Source organism: Cyprinus carpio, chromosome B12 (assembly GCF_018340385.1).
Source record: "Cyprinus carpio isolate SPL01 chromosome B12, ASM1834038v1, whole genome shotgun sequence".
Taxonomy (NCBI): Eukaryota; Metazoa; Chordata; class Actinopteri; order Cypriniformes; family Cyprinidae; genus Cyprinus; species Cyprinus carpio.
In genome coordinates, this window is record NC_056608.1 from 22,409,782 (window position 1) to 22,430,046 (window position 20,265).

The 20,265-nt window shown below is 38.7% G+C and overlaps 1 protein-coding gene across 15 annotated transcripts in view; it reads left to right on the top strand.

Moving 5' to 3' along the window:
• ebf3a (EBF transcription factor 3a) overlaps window positions 1-20,265 on the top strand; it is a 102,157-nt gene that overhangs the window by 65,697 nt on the left and 16,195 nt on the right. For 6 of the 15 annotated variants that reach the window (XM_042735983.1, XM_042735988.1, XM_042735984.1 and 3 more), the window contains exons 8-10: window positions 2,442-2,586; window positions 9,040-9,173; window positions 10,192-10,318. In XM_042735983.1, the coding sequence (XP_042591917.1) occupies window positions 2,442-2,586; window positions 9,040-9,173; window positions 10,192-10,318 (406 nt within the window). The remainder of the gene's footprint in view (window positions 1-2,441; window positions 2,587-9,039; window positions 9,174-10,191; window positions 10,319-20,265) is intronic. The other 9 variants (XM_042735985.1, XM_042735975.1, XM_042735977.1 and 6 more) reach the window with 3 other exon arrangements.

A 20,265-nucleotide genomic window follows, 5' to 3' on the forward strand; every position in this document is an offset into this window, starting at 1 on the left:
CTTCCACCTCAGACCCCCCACAATACGGCAGCCCACCCCTCCAACCCCTCTCCTCATTCAGATGCTAAACGAGCCTCATTCTCTCAGTGCAACTGTATGGGCGGCCCTCTTTGGTAAACAGATCAACAAAAACAAAGAAAACCCTCTCATCTGCTACCAGAGGGGCTCTTCTCAAATTCTCTTTTTCTTTTGAGGATCTGCCACCCTTCTCCACCACAGCCCTTACTCAGGCTGTGACTAATAAGATAAAACAGCTAATCAATAAATCTATAGATCAATGTAATGGGGTGAGCTAGCGATCTGTGGGCCGGAGGCTGCGTTTGAGTGGCTGCTAATGGATGATGGAGCAGATGAGAGACTCTCCGCTTATTTCTGTTCACCTTAAGTGGCAGATTAAACACTAATTGTAGCCTTTTGTGAAAAAAAGCCACAGTGCTTCAAAATGGAGGCCTCTCTTTGATTGACAAGGGTTTGGCTAGTTCTTCTCAGACAAGCCTCTCGTCCTTTATCTAACACGCGCACTCATGTAAGTGTCTCCTTTAAATAAGAAAAAAGAGCCTCTCCTTCTTACAAAGGTTAATTATATTCTTCAAATGAGAAATTAAATGCGCTTTATATAGAGTCGATTCCTGCACGGCGCTTCATTTGGAGAAAGAAATACAACGACCTATTGTGACCGAGGACCAGAATAAGACAATGTTAAACGTTTTTCACCTTCATTAAGCGAATTTGATTTAGTGTTTGACACCCAGAATTAGTGTACTCCATTTTTGGAAAAGTACAAAGTGTTTTATAATGGGTCTTGAGAAATTTCAAGACCTGTTTGGAAACATGTCGAAAGCATGCGTGTTAATCTGATTATTTAAATATAGCGTGTTTATGTGGAAGTTTCTAAGCAGATTTGAGCCGTAGCTAACAGTAGCCTCTTAGAATTCAGGCTGGGTCATTAACAGTCAGACGGCGTGCCAGCTTACACGAAGCGTATTGAACCGCGCGAGTCATCTTTCGTAGCTTAAGGTGTGAAAACAGACTTTTTTTTGGATTATAGTGATATAACTTATTGTTTTAATAATGTGAAGCCCGGGGGGAGTAGTTCCACCAAACCTAGTAAGACTGCAAAAGCGAGCAACTTTTCCCTTGTTTCGCTCCCTCCTGCTTGGCTTGGAAAATAAACAATGGGCACAGGTTCAAGCTCCAGCGCTTAGCGAGGCAAATGTGTTTGCGGTTATTGTTTCAAAGGTGTGGAGTGCTCGCACGGTTATCAGCATTCAAAATAAAGCCTCGCTGGTACGGAGGAGAGCAGTCAAACAAACAAAGCCGTGAACGTGGTGTGTGTGGCGCGTGTGCATCCGTGTCCAAAGGACCCTACTGATCAGAGGCGCGCCGGGTTCATCCGCTAACTGTATTGAGACCTGCTCTCATGTTGAGTCGACACCACAGGCCAAAAGACTTTTTGTGTTCGTTTTCTCGCAAATAAGACACACAACAAAGAGGGAGCTGAAAAAAAGGCCTCGGTTTCTGATAAAGACCAGCAGACGCCCTCAGAAGTGTCCTTCTTGTTTCTCTGGCCTTTAAGAACTCAGAAAGGCCTCTGGTCACAGACAGGCCTGATATTTTTTGGATGCCAAATGATTCATTTAGTTGAGTGAAGTATATTCTAAGTCTAAGCAGAGTCTGTTTATATCAAGAAAAACATGTGCAACATGATTTTAATGTGAAATAATGGATTTCTACAAACTCTATCATTCTGAACTCAAATTGTAATACAGATATCAACTGTAATTTCTTTCTTTTTAATTAAGGAGTTTTAATTTTGTTTCATGTAATTTATTTATCTAATTTTAATGATTGGATGTAAAACAATTAATTTAGTTAAAAATAAAGTCAACTGTAATTTCTTTCTTTTTAATTAACACTTTCACACCAAATTGATTTTTTTTTTTTTTGGAAGAATGTTTTTTGGCCAGATTTAATGTATTAAATATTATTTAGATGGTGAACAATTAAATTTTTAAATACCTATTGATTACACTTTACTTAAACGCCTTATGTATAATGGATTATAAAGGTATTTATAGTGTATGTTATATTGCATTAAATCTTTTCATTAAAAGTTAGAACAGTAGATTCCTGGTTATATTTGAAATATGTTGTTTGTCATGTGTTTAATACTTTCTAAAGGTATGTTCAATGAATAGATACGGTAAGTGTTATAATGTTTTATACTGTAACTATGGTTAAAATTATTAATGATACCATACAATGCATTATAAGGCATGATTAGTGTATTAAAAATATTTTTACTATACATTATATATAAAGGCTTTAAGTAAAGTGTTACCAACCTATTCATACCAAGTCAAACTTTTATGAACTCCTTCACACAAGGCCCAATGTAGAGATTGAACATTCCTTCAAACAATCTTTACGTTTTCTTCACAGTCGTTGTATCGACAACGGTTAATGTGGATGGTCATGTGTTGGCCGTGTCGGACAACATGTTCGTCCACAACAACTCAAAACACGGCAGAAGAGCCCGCCGCCTTGACCCCTCAGAAGGTACGGCCACTCCTTATCTGGAGAATGGTAGGCACATTTCCCATAACACTATTATTTGCCAAGCTTTTCTCACTTTCACCTTCTGTTTTCCTGCCTTTCCCTTTTTCACATTTTTAGCTCATGTTCTTTTAGTCATCCACATCCTCCTTCCACGAAACATAGTAGTGAAGCTTTAGAGGAAACATGGCTAGTTCATCTTTTAGAGAACATTCATGCTTTCTCTGTCCACTGAGTAGTACTTTTAGAACTTTTTAGTTTTGATTTTTGCTACCTGATTAATTCACTATTTATATTGTTAATATTATCACTGATTGAATTTTGAGAGTTTTTGCTATTTTTATGAATGATTTTGGGCCACGTTTTTAATTATCTTCAAATATATGTGTAATATTTTTTTGTTAATTCTGAAGATTTTTTGTCACTTCAAACAGCAAATCAGTGCATGCTTCAGAAAGCAAATCAGTGCATGCAAAATATTTAATAAACAAATGAATATTACATATTCTGGTTCATTTGAATATACCTTCACTTTGCTACAGTTAATACATTTTACATCGAGTACATAAAATGCACTGGTTTCATTCAGGCTTAGTTTTAATTAACACTATTTTTATACAATGAGTATTTTGCTTCTTGGAGGTATAAAGTCAGTCACTGGAAGGTAAAATTCAGATTTTGCTGCTTTGTTAGACTGAGCTGGTTTTGATCGCTCTACTTCAGTACTCAAATCTCTGGGCTAAGCTTTAAAACAGAACATAAGCTCTGCTCATTTAAAAACATAACATTAGTATTTTCTTTGTCTTAATCAGTCCGTAATTACCATATCAACCAAAGCGCCAGTAATATTTAATGATGCAAGAGAAATCGCATCAAATCCCTGCTCGTGTGAGACGAAAACCCCAGCAAAAATATTTGTTTTCTATTTCTCGGCTTCTCGCATTAACATCGGCGAAACGCAGTACAGAAGTAGCGTAATTGAACGTTTGTGCCCTGAGCGCTCGAGTGTTTGGTGTGCTGACGTATTGTTTGTCTTTGTGTTGTAGTCTCTTGTGTAGTCGCTTGATAGTCCTTAGCAACCGCCTTTAATTAGGAGAGCAATTAAGAAGGTTGAGGCCTCTCCCCTCGTCTGCCTGAGTCCCGTGAGACCGAGAGGGAGAAAGAAAGAAAAAAACAGCCCAACCCAAACACTGCCGAGGCTATCCTTCATCAAAGCTCGGTTTGCAGAGCCCTTTTTATTGTAAATCTTTTTCTAAGCTTCTATTACTGTGTTCACAACCATCATATAGTTCAGATTTCAGTGGTTTTATTGTGCTTGGGAAAAGATCGTTCATAATTTGTGATTTTATCGTTTTCATCAAAACTTTCTATTGCTAGGCCTCGCATACGATATTCACAGAATGAGTCTGTTCCCACTCGCGGTGAATTCTGACAGCACTGTAACAAGTGGTGGCGATATTCCTGACAACTCTTTTAAATTTCCGACTGTTTTAAAAGCTCACCTCCTCCTTAAACACCCACCGGCCTCGCAGACGCGCGCTCTCACCACTTAGTTACCTGCTGTTTCACCCGCCCCTGATGGCAGATTTGGGCTGTAGTGAATATTATATATATATATCTAATATCTGGCCCTTTAAGGGCAACTGGGGGGCCGTTAAAACAGAAAGAAAGAGTTTCCTAGCATCTGACAGTTACCGAACTTGGCATTTAATCACTTCTTTAAACTCGGGAGAACGTTTAAAACTTATCATTCGGCCGAGAAGGAAACTCGAGAAAGGTTCAGCCTGTCATCTCTTTCCATTCTGGTCTAAAAGTGCACACATGTACAGGATATATAGTCGTAAAATATAAATTCATCCATATTTACAGTCAAGCCCAGGCCTGTGCCGCAGATACGGGGTGGTTTAGATTAGAAACACATTCTTGAAAGTGATAAATGCAAGCTGAGAGAGCTCGAAAGCGGCCACGGGGAGGTCCTACCGTTTCTCTTTTCTCTCACACTTTTATCTAATCATCTAATTCAGGGGAATTTTCCTGGACAGTGAATTTACTCTGCCTTCTGATCTCTGATCTTCAACTTATACGTATTTCACTCTCTGGTGGAGCGGAGGATCATCGCTTTTAGTGTTCTCTGAGAGCATGTGAGCCTTTTTTTTTTTTTAGATGTGGAGAACAAAACCTGGGGGAGGAGAAAGAGGCGAGCGCACACTATAGGAGGGTTTCTTTTGCATTAGCACCATTTAGATACGCCGTGCAGAAACATATGTACGAATTCACACAGGCGCGAACATGCGCGCACGCGCTCACATCCAAAACGGACCCATCTGCACATAGCCAGACACAACATACGCAATCGACAACCCCCTCCCTTGTCCAAAAGCACATATTCCAAGATTTGGAAACCACCTAGCGTTGGTTCTGCGAATATAGAGATGCACAAGACAGAAATGAGGAGGAAGACATTTAGAGCGAGCAGAAGAAAGTCTCTCTTGCGGCACACGCACCCCCTCCGGTCTGGGCCTACAGCTCTGGGTTGATTTGCATACCAAGTGGCGGTAATGTTGTTAGGTTTATGCAATAAAGACGAGCGGTCGGCGTCTGTGAGGCCGTAGCCATTAGAGAGGACAGATGGGCCGAAGTGAGGTAAGAGCTCATAATCCCATCAGCGCCGGGATCAGCCTGCCATCTGGACATCCCCCTGCACAATTACAAGACATTTTACGCGCTGGAACAAAGGAAGGTTGCAGCAGGCAGGATGGGACCTGTTAGAGTGCCTCAATATTGGGGAGTGCAGCAAAAAAGGTGACAAACACGCCGGCCGCCATGTTGCCATGGAAGACGACTCAAGTCTGATTAAAGCTTCACACCAAGATGCCGTGGTGTTCTGTAAACAATACACATGGGAAAACACACACACACACACACACACACACACATACACACACAAAATCTTGCTTGTTGACCGTCCACTTCAGCCAGAGGAAGCCCATCCAAACAAAGCCAGCGATTTCTCTGAGCGTAAAGAACTACCATAAAATTAGTCAATACATTTATACATCCATGCATGCATGCAGATTCCTTCTTGGAATGCTAATTTGATATTTTAGTATTCGTTTTTATTCTCTTATGAACTTTACCACACTTTATTGATTTATAGTCTCAATTACATGCACATGTATACTGGATACTATTTTTTATAAATAGTAAGTGAAATGGTGACCATAAAAATATAAATAACTTTGGAATCACGTGATCTTTTCATATTGCATGTGAGTGGCATGCAATTATTATCTTAAAAATAAATTGGTTATTTTGCGATTTTGAAATTATGTTTGTATAAAAATGCAATATTTGTTGCAGCAATTAATATCATATTTTAAATATTATATTAAATATTAAATAATATAGTTACACTTTTAAATACTAAAGAATATATGATTCACTGCCCCAACATTTTAATATCATATTTATGAAATATTGAATTTTAAATAAATAACATTTGTAATAACGTTTATATGTGATAAATAATACTTAATATATTATCTTATATTTATACTTATATTAATATTACATAAATACCCTATTATATTTTACGTTTATTAAATACATTAAATATATTATTTATGATATTATTGGTTCTAACCAAAAATTTTGTAAATGCGTTGTGCGATAGTTTAATGCAATGTTAGTTTCTATTTCGAACACAGACCAATCTACATCCCCTGCTAAATTGTTTTCCCATGCTAAAACACGTTCCTGCCCATCACTTCCTAGTGGAGTGTTGAACTTGGCCTCTCCGGGCCGCCATAGACCATGTCTGCTTTCTCCAATTTCCATCATCCGCTTGAGTGCATTTCGCACGTATATCATTAGCTGACGAACACAGGCTGTGTAATTCACTCCTTTATGCTTCCCATTCAACACATGTTCCCTCTCTATATTCACGCAGAATGTATGCAAATGCTCTGCGGCGGAGGGGCGAGAGGTCTGGCAGCCCTTTCTCTGGGATGGTGAGGGGGGGCGAGGGGGCTTGGGGGGGCGTTGCGAATTCCGAGGCAATGCGTGGTGATCTCAGGCCACAGCTGCCAGACTGTCCCTCTCGTGGACCCGTTCTCACCTCGCACATGCGCAGACACACTCACGTGCACGCACTCCCTTCCTTCTGCTCACCTACACAAAGTAAATTTGTTTACTGTAATTTTTGGTGAATGATTTGCTTTAATTGGTTGCGCTGATGAAGGTCAGTCCCTATGAGGAGCCGTGACTGTCTTTGGAGACTTGATCCTCTTTCAAACGCTCTGCCTGCAATTAAGAAAAGCAAATGTCATTCCCAAGCCTCAGAAATGAAAATTTGTATGAACTTATTAGCATGAAGTCAACAGCTCTAGTTAAGGGCAAGCTCCCAGTGTGTGTGTGTGTGTGTGAGCAAGCTCAGGGCTTCTGGTGCTCTGGGAGCTGAGAGGAATGAGTAAATATAACCTCCACTAGTCCAACATTAAGGCAAACAAAGAGAGCTGCCTTGTCTGGGCTGTTCTACACAACAATACCAAATGTTGATTAACTAGGGCTGCTAGAACAGCAGAGAGGCAGGAGAGAGAAAGACCTGCACACATAAGGGCTTAACCCTGCAGGTTTACCTCATGTAATGGTCATAAATATATTACTTATTGCGTTATTAGTGGAGCTTATGAAGTACATGTACAAACCACTAACCTTAGGTATTAAATTTGGGTATGTAACGTGTCCCAGACCAATGCTACGACTTCTGTTATTCACCTTGTGAAGCATTAAACAAGCAAACAAGTCAAAGGACCCCAAGCCATATAGGGGTTAGACTATCATAGAGATTTTGGGGTCTCCTTTAAAAAAAAAAAAAAAAAAGAATAATAATAATAATAATATAATAATAACTCCTTTTAAAAAAAAAAAAAAAAGAATAATAATAATAATAATAATAATAATAATGTTTTATTTTTTGTTTTTAATTTTTTTATTTATGTTAAACATCCCATTTTTAATTATTCCTTAAATATATTAATCAAAAAATTAATTTCAAATTGAATAACAATTTATAATATATACTATTATTTATAAAACTATTACATAAATAATGTATAATTTTAAATATAGTTTTATTTATATAAATTGTAAATATTTATAATATGCAATACATGTGTTTATAATTATAAAAAAAAAAAAAAAATAAAAAAAAAAAAACATGAGTATTTGGATAAGTGGTGTATTGAATATTTTTTGGTGATAAAATGATGTCAGAGTCTGTGGGCTGATGAAAATGATGTCAGACACTTTTAATGGAGTGGAGAGATTCTAAGCTGAGAGGGTTTCCAAAGAAGCCAACCATTTTCTGTGCATTATTAATAATCTCCCTGAGACCTTAAAATCTAAAAGCACAATGCCATTGTTTTTTTTTCTCCCAGGAAAAGAAATGAAGGGAGTGGGCAGGGGAAGCTGTAAAATAAAATGAAAACAGCTCAAGGTGAAGGGCTACTGTTGCGGTTGAATTGTTGGACAGTATTAGCAGCGTGTTGTTGTATCCGCGCTCTCTTTGCACGGGAGTTCGTATTCAAAAGGTGCTTTGGAGGGGGTGGCGGAACAGAGTCAACACAGTGAAGAGGAAAAGATGATCAAAGCGTGCAGCGCTGAGATATTAACGGGGGGTCGAGTCGCCCTGGGCCTCCGACCGCTTACAACTGTGATAGCACCTCTCGACTCCACAGGGGTGGAGGGGGATAGTATAATAATGTATGCTAATGAGCCATTGGCTAACTTCATGACAAAGGCGGGGTCAGAGCCACGGCCTCATTTTCTCATTTAAGAACACGTGTATGTCACCATCAGCGCGATTTCAATCGTAAACCTACAAAACCCACCTCATCTTCTCTAAAATCTGATTTTAAAGACCCCAAAAAGTACTCATTACCAAAAGATAAGAGACACAGGGAGATAAAGGGTTGGAAGTGAGGAGAAAGTTGGAAGTTTTTAAACCAAAGGCGAAGTTTGCGGATGAAAAGGCTCGACCCAATTAGTGAGTGCATGAAAAATCGAGCCCCTGCTTTTTACGTTCACCGCCCCGTGCTTTGCTCCACAACCTTTTGATTGACTGATCTCAGATCTGTGAAACCCCGACAGATAAATCGACGGTCCTAGCGCGCACAGTGCTTAATCATCAGTAACAGCCTGCATTTGGTGTAGTGTATCCGTACGGCAGTTTATCTGCTAGATGTGGGCTAGTCGATGTTTTCTTTTCCTTCTCATTGTGTTAGCGAACAGTTTAATAGCCGATTTCTACATGGAAGGGTTGATGTACGACGCAGGCCTTTTGTCTTTACGTGGCCCAAATCATTCATGCTTTGTTTACTTTAGGGTTTGATTATCCTCAGCGTGAGAATGATCTGCATGTGGCTAGCGTGTGTCCATACAAAAGCAGGATCCTGAGAGTTGTGCTTTCTGTCCTGTTATAAGCAGCTACCCCGTGCATAAAGGCCATTAGCCCCAGTGAAGGCTGGACCACTGGAGGAGCCACGGTCATCATCATTGGCGATAACTTCTTCGATGGACTACAGGTCGTGTTTGGCACCATGCTAGTATGGAGTGAGGTAAGACTTTGGCGTAAAACCATTTTATTGTGCATGAGATATTTGCCCAGCCATTTGTTTCTGTAACAGCCTTCTAATGAACTTCATTAGATTCTATAAAAAGTGATTACGTGAAAACTGTGATTATACACAGTTTATGAAGCCCGGCTTCTACCGGTTTAATGCAATTACGCTGGAGTCCGTTTATTGTCTCTTTACATTTACTTTTTGTTCATTTCACGCCACATAAACATATAAATAAGAGTGAACTAAAAGAATGCCGAAGCTGTGTTGTAATTAGTTCGGAGCTAATAAAGACTTCAGGTTAGTGTGTTCCTTTATGAGTTGATAAAGCTGTCTGGCATATATTTGCCAGTTGGAGCCTCAACGAGCCAATCAGCATTTGTTTATTCGTTTTTTTTTATTTTATTATTTTTCTTTTGTTTGTTTAATAGAGAGGGTAGGTAGTTAGTTAGATAAACTGAATGCTTGATAGACAGACAATAAGTAAGTAGAGGGATGTGTCTGGTTCGTTGCTTGACCGTGAGGTCTTGCAAAACAATTGAACAATTAGGGGTGAAATATCTCAGAGGGGGAAAAACGAGCCAGGGAAAGCAAGGAAAACAGCGAAGGAAAGACATATGGAGGTGATTTTAGCAGGACTCCTGCCCCTTGGCCTTTCCTTGGCTCGGTGTAATCCAAGGTCTGCTTGCTGACGTTAACTCTAAAGCAAGGAGAAAAAAAAACGAAGAAAGTTTGCAGTTGGGTTTTGAATGGCTTTCTCTCCTTGACAGGTTAATGCACCACTGAGGCCTTCGAATCTATGCAACAACTGGCACAATCCTAACCTAGTATGCCCACTGTTTAGTAATGCCCTGTTTCTGAGCTCTAGGTAAACAAAAACCACTCAAACAACAAGAAACATTTTGGACCAGATCCATTTTTGAAGGGTTTCATTGGATTTCCAGTCATTCGAATCAATGCAGCAATTGGTGCAGTTTGCATGGTCCTAACCAACTTTTCCCATTGTTTCTCGTAGCTCATTACGCCCCATGCCATCCGAGTGCAGACCCCTCCAAGACACATCCCGGGCGTCGTAGAGGTCACCTTGTCCTACAAGTCCAAGCAGTTCTGCAAAGGTGCACCGGGACGATTTGTGTATACAGGTGAGCTTCAGTTGGTTCTCTCACATTTTGGCTCCATCCTTAAGTGCTGAACCCCATCCGGTGTAGGATGCATGCCTCTGTAACACAATATCTCCTCCATCTAAGGCAGGGCAATGGAGTTGGGGGCAGCTGCCAACTCCAGTTAATCTCAAACCCTGACAACACATCTCCGACCCTTTTCTCCCGCACCATGTCCTCTACTTTGCACAAAAACACTAGTGTTTCTTGTCGCCCAGTTTACTCATGTGTACATACCTATGTGTGACCAGCTCACAAGGTTGCACTTTGTGCTGCTTTCGGGCCGATTGTGTTTTTACGTGGTCTTAGATGAGAGTAATCTCTCCCTCGGTACAGCTGATACCGGAGGTTACACGGTCACACCGTGTTTGACCTGGAAGCAGTGTGCCTGATCCCAAATTGAGTAGGACAATGAGATAATCATCAGGAATTACTCTCACACTCAGGAATGTCAAGGCCGAGAGAGAGAGGGAGAGAGAAAATGACACAAAGAGAGAGAGAGGGAGGTGAGGAAGGGGCCCCGGTCCCCCCAGGCAGCTGTTCCCCATCTCAGCCCCACAGAGGCTGTGGGCTGATTCTCCCTCCCACATTTAACCCTCTCAGCAGGGGCAGGGCAGAGGCCAACGAGCCCCTGCAATAATGAAACCCGAGAACACGGGGCCAGCTAATACCAGACCTGCTCAGACATTAATGTCTGCCATCGTTATAGCCACAGAGACTCAGGGACCAAACATGTGCTAATGCTAATAAGCACAAAATAGGGAGTCGGTGTCAAATTCAGCACACATTATAATGTTTTGATGAACCTGTGCGTCATCAGCACTAACCAAAGCTGACAGTGGTAACAATAGTTTACGATCATAGTAAAACTTTGTCTGTGTCCAAAATCAAAACAGCTGCTTTGCTGCCTAGTCAATCAATGACTAAACATACAGTGTGTAAGTTCTTTAGAGTTGATCAAATATTTAATTACTTCAGTGTGTATTCGGTTATTCGGTGTGTAAATCACCATAAATAAATAAATAAATAAATAAATATATTATATTGTTTATATTTTATGTATATACGTATATTTTGTAGTTTATAATTTTTTTTTATATTGAATGTTTAATGTTTGCTGTTGTAGAAGAAAAAAGAAAAACCATCATCTGTCAACCCCAACTTCCCCTGTCTTCATGAGATGTTTGTTGTTTGTTTTCCCTCACTGATCCTTGTTCCTGCTCATCAGTGAGGAGATATAATTACTGGCGGAGATTTTGAGGACTTAGTTAATTATCCCCTCAAATTAAAGGAGGGAAGTCACAGACTACACGCCCCGTCCCTCTCATCTTCTGAACTCCAATCCCCATAATGCCTCACCTCCCTCTCTGAGGTCATAAATGACAGGCAAATCAGAACACACACACACACACACACACACACACACACACACACACACACACACAGAGAGAGAGAGAGAGAGAGAAACACACACACGTTAGACTGGATTCAATCCATGCTGTTATAAGGCTTAATCAAACTGGTTGACATTTCAAGTCAATTAAGTTTTCCTTCAAAACATATTTATTAATGAAGGTTCTTAAATATGTGACTAAATCAAAAACAGTTGTTGTAATTATGATTATTTTCTTAATTTTATTCGATCTATATTTCAGTTTTTTTCTTCTCCTCTCCTATCTTCAGTTCTTAAAAACTTGTAAGTGCTATCAATCGAAACAAATTGCTCGAGTTTATGCCTGTAATTAGTTCATAAACAGATGCTTTGAACTGGAAATGCTAAAAGCCTTCACTAGTTACAGCTTTCTCTCTCTCTTTATTTGTGGATATTTGCTCAATTGTGTAAAGGCTGGATATATTACAAAGTCATTAAGGAAAGAAAAGGTACAAATAGTGTTTTTGTTTGGGCGTTACAACATTTCATGCTGACCACCCTCTTGTTTCGGAGTCAAACACACCCTCGCTGTGATAAATCACGGCCAATTAAATACAGTGCTGTGGCCTCCTTATGCAGGGGAGTAGTACATTCAGATATGGGCTTTATCATTACTAGCTTACAGCAACCATCTGCTGAGTGATGTATGCTGTGATTTCACCATTTACTTGACTTAAATTGCTTTTTTAAATGTATATTTAGTAGGTTTATTTAAATATATATCTACTTTAAAATCATGATGCATTGGCTGAAGTATAGGGTGAATTTCACAAAATACATGCACCTTTATCACCCCTATGTGTACATATTCATTATTTTTAAGGATTTTTTAATGCATTATGATTTGTTTTTTACAACAATTGCATATTTAAGTAAAATTAGTGTAATACAGTGTTTAATTTAAATCATCATGAATATAAATAAAACAATGATTATATTATAAATATACTGTAATCATTTGTTTATTCTTTGCATTATGGGGAAAATGTGCTTATGTCCGTGATGGCTTTTTGTGAGATTCCCCCAGAAAGCTTCATCGCCCTGCGATGGTTTCAGTGCTGAAGGTGTTGTAAAAAGTCCTTCGTGTCCGCTCAGATGTGGCGGCAATCGCCTGTCAGAGTGCCGTGCTACTTTTTTAGTAGTTGATTATTTTTCATCAAGGACGGCACAAGCCGCCTGTCTCAGAGGTCAATGCTCTTTAAACAAATTACTCTGCTCAGACTCTGAAAGCGCCTCCTAATGTCCTCCGGTACTCTCCAGCGCCTCTTGCTTTGACACAGCTAAACAGCAGTGAAATTAAACACGCCGCAGAGATCCACCAAGACCTGGGGACATTAAAGAGGGCCTGTGATGGGATGTTGGCATCCCGTAAGGTTACACAAACACCAGAGAGAGCCTGGGTAGTTTATATGAGCTGCCAGAACTGGGCCTAAAACAATGTGTTATTCAATAGCCGTCCATTAACACTCAGATCTACTGCATGTGTGTGTGTGTTACGGCTTTTAGCATCTTAATTTAAAAGGAAACACTGCAGTGGTTTATTGAGTCTGCATCCCTTTGTATTCTTCAAAGAACTGTGTGTTCTGTTATTTTTTCAGCTTTAACCTTGTAAGTTTGTACGATCGTGTCTTTTGTTAACACAAGGCCACCGCTGCGCCATCTGATACCTGTATTGGTTATCCATTGATCAGGTCTGGCATGGAACAGCTTGTCAGAAGGGTCCATAAAAAAGGGGGGAAAAATCAAAGCAGGACGGCTGTGTTTGTCCCTTTGCCAATAGCTCTCAACTCTCAAATGCTCTCTTTAGCTGATCTGGCTATTTTAAAAAGCCCATCCAGATGTTCGCTTTAAATTCCTCATGAAATGGCTTGATGAGTGCAGTTTTTTTTTTTTTTTTCTTGTGTTGATGTATTTTCTATTGAAACAGGAATTTGGACCAGGGCATATATTTTATTTTCAATAATAATTCTAAAAATTAATATATTGTTTATTAAAATAAAACGTAACTATAAATGTAATGTTTTTCTTTTCTTTTATTATTATTATTTTTTTTAATTACATTTTTTTATGTATGTATGTACCAGCAATTGGGACAGTTTTCAGAATTTAATTTATTATTAATGATATATATTAAAAAGTTATTAAAAATATTTATTTTTATTTTATTGTGTACACAAAATACACAATAAAATAAAAATACATCTTTTTTTATATCTATCTTTTTCTAATAGACAATACAATATTATTAAGCTGCTGTCAGAATTGCCTTTTTTTTTTTTGTCACAGAGCCTTTTTCAGTCTCAAAAGTACCTTGAGTATAAGCCGGTACATCCCTATCAACAAAATTGGAATGACAGAGTTTGCGTGGAAATACTTTCCGTCCGTCTCTATGACCCAAATTTGGAGGCAGCTATGATCTCCTTTGGCTCCTAACAAGGGAAAAGTGAGAGATATAAATTAAGATATATGTATGTGAGCGCTCTGGCTCCAATAGACACTTTAACGGAGGCAGGCCTCCTGAGCGCTTTTACAAACGATTCCGAACAATGACACCAGCCATAAATAAATCTCAACGTCGGACTCTAATTGCATCAAAGCTATTGCTTTCTATTTAGGCATGGTCACTGGTGACCACGGCCTTAACGCTCCACTGGAGGCCAGGGAGAGAAAGAGAGAGAGGAATAGAGACGTATGGCAGGAGCTATCACCCTTCCAGACTATTTGTCCTAATCAGTGACACCCATTTACCAGAATTGGTGAAAATGAACTATACTTCATACAGAAATTGTACACTTACCGGCCTTCATTTGTCACGGCACATTCGAGGGCCAGTAAACTTTTCCTTTCCTCCGATGGGATTGTAGACATGCATCAAAATGTAAAAAAATGATTTGCGAGGGAGGCCCGTCAGACATTTATCAGGGCTCGGGAACATTATTTGCTAATTTCCAAACCTGCGGCGTGACAGGGTGCTCCGTCTTTTAACCCGCCGTGACCGCTCTGGACTCTTTCTGTTATTAGTACGAGTCAAGCGTTTTTCTGCTTTCCGTTTCTCGCTTTTTTCCTTTCCCAGTCTCAAGTACCCTTCTCGCTTTTTTGGCCACTTCTAACGAGACTCATTTGTCTATCATGCCGGTGACAACGTTGCTGAATTCGTTTCCCCGAATTCGTTTGACCGAGGCTTTGTCTAGGGCTTTCTCTCGGGCTCTCCAAGGGCCCTGAGCTCCCGGCCTGTTGATTGGCCAGCGGCCCTGATAAATCACAAAGTTTCCCTGTCAAGGTGAAGGTATCGACTCAACAGTGCCGAAACTGACAAAACGCACAGAGGAGGAGACGGCCATTTATCATAGTACAAAAGGACAAAGGGGTCATCTCGCCCCTTCACTTAAAGATGCCCATCTAGATCCTGGCACCCATGCACACCAGCATGGAACCAAACGCAGGTCTTCATTAGACTAATTACTGACATTTAGAGGCAATTAACCTCTCGACGCAAGTGTTTAAAATTGTAAAGAGTGGATTTTTTCCCTTTCACCTCCCTTCTGTAGTTCTGCAATCGTACTTCAAAAGACTTCTGCGCTTCTCAAGGAAGTCCACTCTAGTGGGGTCTTTGTAAGCAGATGGAAAGTGGATGGAAGTGGATGGAAACAGGAAAGATGGTAAACAAATATAAACGGTGGGACATGAAACAGCATATCAGTGAATTATCAGCCAGCCGTTTGCACTGGGCTATCTGTCCATCAGACACTCGTCCCCACCCACTGCCTTTGGCCTCGCTGAGCAGGAGCTGTATCTGATAGGACTGCAGACGAGCGCACACGCACACAGACACACACACACGCATTATCAGAAGTAATCAGTAGCAGGGAGGAAATGTAAACTGGTGTTTGAATACATTCCAGGAGTTGTTTTCCTCTTCATCTCCATTATGTTCACTACATTGAGTACAATAAGCTGCACTCCACACTAATGTAAAAGAAGCATTCATTTTCAGCATTGAGCAATTGTTTGTTACATTTACATTTATATTTAAATTTGGATAGGAAGAAGAATTTGAAAATCAAAGAAATTTTGGCATAGAAAAACAAAGTTTGTCAAGACAATGTGGACTTGAAAAAACCTAATTTGAAAGCTTTGAATAGTTTAAAAGCTTTAAACTTTAAAGATGGATAGATGCATTAAATATACTTTGAAAAGACATAAAATATGGTTATTAGTAATCAGTTCATAAGACTTCTTTGATTCAGATTCAGATTCACATCAAAGATTCTGACTCAAAATGAATCTAATTTGGTATCTGAATAAAAGATCCTGAAGCAAAAAAAGAAAATATTCCCAAATTTCAACTTTTTTTTGGAACAGAATTCACGCATTCATTTAATTGGAACAGTTTTATTTTAGTTTTATACAACAGTTTTAGAAGATAAAATTTAAATATTTATATTATTTTAATATCAATATTACATAATAATATATAAATATATGATTATATTATTGGTTTTATTTATTTCAAATTATGTTTTCTACTTTTTTTTATATGAAAACTGTCTATGGCGACTGAATGGGCAAAAAACAGGATGGATAACTGAAAATTGCGATCTTGTCTAATGATTCGAGTGTACAGGGGAAACTGCTCACGAATAACTAGAACCAAGAAATGAGTCCTTATCAGCAGATGAGGAATTTTTCTTCTCAGACGTTCTTGAGAAATATATTGAGGGAGCGGAGCATTAATATGGAAAATGAAAAAGACATAAAATATGGTTATTAGTAATCAGTTCATAAGACTTCTTTGATTCAGATTCAGATGAATAAAAGATCCTGAAGCAAAAAAAGAAAATATTCCCAAATTTCAACTTTTTTTTGGAACAGAATTCACGCATTCATTTAATTGGAACAGTTTTATTTTATTTTATACAACAGTTTAGAAGATAAAATTATCATATTTTATATTGCATATATATATATATATATATATATATATATTATATATATATATATATATATATATATATATATATATTATACTGTATATATATTATTGTTTTTTTTTTATTTGATTTTATTTTTTTTTACTTTTTTTTTTTTGAATTTTTTTTGGAGTATATAATGGGCAAAAACAGATGGATACTCACAATTGCGCTCTTGTCTAATGATACGAGTGTACAGGGGAACTGCTCACTAATAACTAGAACCAAGAACTGAGTCCTTCTCAGCAGATGAGAATTTTTCTTCTCAGACAGTTCTTTGAGAAATATTATTACTTCAGAGAGGAGCGCGCCATTATTGTGAGCAATGTCACACCATTGGGGATTGTGGTGATATTTTAACGCAATATTGTGACAAGCTACAACTCTATAATAAGCAGCGGTCCAAAAAAGATTCAGTCAACCTCTGCATGTGCTGGAAGGGTCGAATGAACCCTCTCTCCTTAAAGAGAGTTGCACTGGGGTGATTTGGGTATAATTGGCCCTGCTGGTTGCTATTTTGGCTCGGTCCATTTTTTTTTACCTCTGGCAGCTTTAAATAGGTTTGTCCTCACTAAGTCAGAGAAATTAGTCACGCTCCAGTGGCCAGCACTCTTTCTGATGGATAGGGCGCTCTCTCGTTCCCAAACATCTTCCCGTTTGTAGCCCTCTGACCCGGGCCTAACCCGTGCGCCATATTCATCGCCAAATTTATTTATAGATTAATGAGAGAAGCCACAAAGTATTGACTGGCAAAAATAAAACACAACTCATCTCGAATGGGGACGAAATGCAGCAATAATTTAGCATCCATCGACCCCCTCCCCCATTCATCCATGTATTGATCTTCATTTTACAATATTAATTTGTCTGCTATCGGTGAAGGCGGAGCCCAATTCGATTTGATATCGGTGAGCCATTAAAGTGCTGCATTTGAGACAGATCCGCCGGAGGTGAGTCACATGGATGGAGAATTGCTGACAAAAGGAGGAGGAAAAGAGAAATGGAAGGGGTGGGGGTCTTTTTTAACCTTCCTTGTTACAGAAATAGACTTGAAATGTAATTTCTGTCAGGGAAATAAAATATGAACGGCCTAGATCGTGAGAGTGGGCTTCTCTTGTCCTGTTGACACTTTATCGGTGGCTCGAGCGGCCCGCTCTCTCTCTTTCTCATCATCATGCCTGTATCGGTTCAAAGTTCATGAAATTTCTATGAGCATTGATCTGCCTCCATTGATTTTTTTTCTCCGACACTCTTTTTTTTTTTTTTTCACGCCGCAGATCTTTGAAATTTTAATTTCCGGAGTATCTGAATTTCTTGGAGATGAAATAGCTTCCTCGGAGACAGCTGGCAATAAAATGAAGAAGTTAGAGCCACGTCGAAGAGCCCCGGCTCACTATGTTCTCCGAAAACCACACTTTTTTCCCCTTTTCTTCCCTAGTTTGTCTTTTTTCCCCCCTCAAATCAGGCTTGAAATTCAAAGCACTGTAATAGTGCAAAACTAGTCAGCCATCAGCTAATTTTTCCCGTTTAGCTGCCCATCCTTCATTCTTTTCCACTTTAATCCTAAAAATCACTTTCATTTGAACCTTTTGGTTCAGGGAGTAATTAGCATGGCACCTGTGCAGCAAAGTAGAAACCACATGTCCTAGCACACTTTATTTAGTCACCTAATATTAGTGTTTTTAATAAAATGATTTATACGCTGCCATAAAGTTCATAAAGAAGTATTATTTTAAAATATTTTATATTTTTTACTATATAATTTTATATATTACATATTATATATGTAATTTTTTTTATACTTTTTTTTTACATGAGATAGACATCATATTTAGATAATGCATGTAACATTTTAAACTATATACACTTTTTATGTAATATATACTGTGTGTATATATATATATATATATATATATATATATATATATATATATATATACACACACACATATGTGGGTCTTAATGGCAGCTACTAGTATGTCTCTCTCTTATTAAGAGCAAAAAAAAAAAAAAAGCCTTAGTCCTTCTCTCAGATTATATTTCAGGTCTGTTCAAAGAAATTCTAATTATGAAGGTGGTCTGTTTTCACTAAAGAAAAGTAACTGAATTATTACTACATCTCTTGGTCGGGCAGTTGCAGGAAGATGATCATAATTGCAATGAAAATTGACCTCATTTAGAGCAAAATCCAGCAGCTGTGCTGGAACAAATGAATGTTTTCCTGTTTTTATAATGCTGCATTAAACTCAAAAACTCTCTTTGGCCTTTGATGCTTTCCTCTTTCATTTTTTCTTTTCTGTTTCTTGCATGTCTCTGTCGCTCAGCTGTGGAACAATGGGCAATCTGTGTTAAAAGACATTTCCTTTCTATGTTTTTGTTTTCACAGCGCGTGTTGACAACAGTCAGGTGCTCTCTGTTCCCTTAAGAAACTTTGTGACAATCCAGAAATGGGCAGCACTATTCTAGATCTCTCTCCGTTTTAAAATCTCTTGTGTTTCCCCTTTCTGATTTGTGTTTGTAGAAGAAAAAAAAAAGTAGAAAAGTGGTTCTTGATGGTGGAGGTGGGGCGGAGATAAGCTCGCAGCAGTTAAGCATAATTAGACAAAGTAATAGAGAGCAACAGCCAGAAAGCCATTTATTATCAGAGCCAAAGATACACACTTATCATCATCACGGGATGTAATGGACGTCTGGAATGCAAGCACAGGTTTCTTTTTAACAAAATTATTTTTTTTTTAATACAATTGGATGCAGAAATGTGTAGAATATGTATTTTAAGGATTTTTACAATGGATGGATTTTTATTTTTTTTTGTCTTTCATTTACAAGTATGAAACAACATTATGGGATTTTTCGTGTTTTTCACTGTATATTTAGTAAGTTTTCGTCATCTTGTAACTTTGCGAATCCACGCAGCTGCATTTTATTGTGATTGATTGAGATTGTGTCACTTCCCAGTGATGTTACTATGGGACGCTTCTCTTATTGCTAAATAAAAACGTGTCACAGTTTAGTATCTGCCGCACTCTAGCGTGTCAGCTTTGAAGAATGACAATATATACAGTCTGCGAGAACAAGGTCAAAACACTCAATCTTGAAATATACGGAGACAAGCACACACACATGCATGCACACGAGCAGGCGACATGTAGACACACACAGACTCTCTCTGGACGTAAAATCAGAGGCTGTTTTACGTTAAGTCCCTGGCAGATTGTGCTTAACATTCTCTTTTACAAATGAGGGGTGAAAAAAACAACTAAACATGATGACCAGCCCAAGGAGCTTTAGATTTGTCATCCATCAAACGCAAACCCTTCTGTTCATTCACTCCACTCGTTCTGCGAAGGCGAGGCGGCCCGAAAAGCATGCTAGCTCATTAGCCAGCACATTCCCTTTTATACGAGCGGCTCCATAATTCATAACGGGCCCGTACGAGACGTGAGCCTGATTTGATTTAACGTGCTCAGTTATGCTTGAGTGCTAAACAGCATTCAGCCCCCCTCTTTCCATTCCGGATGGATAGA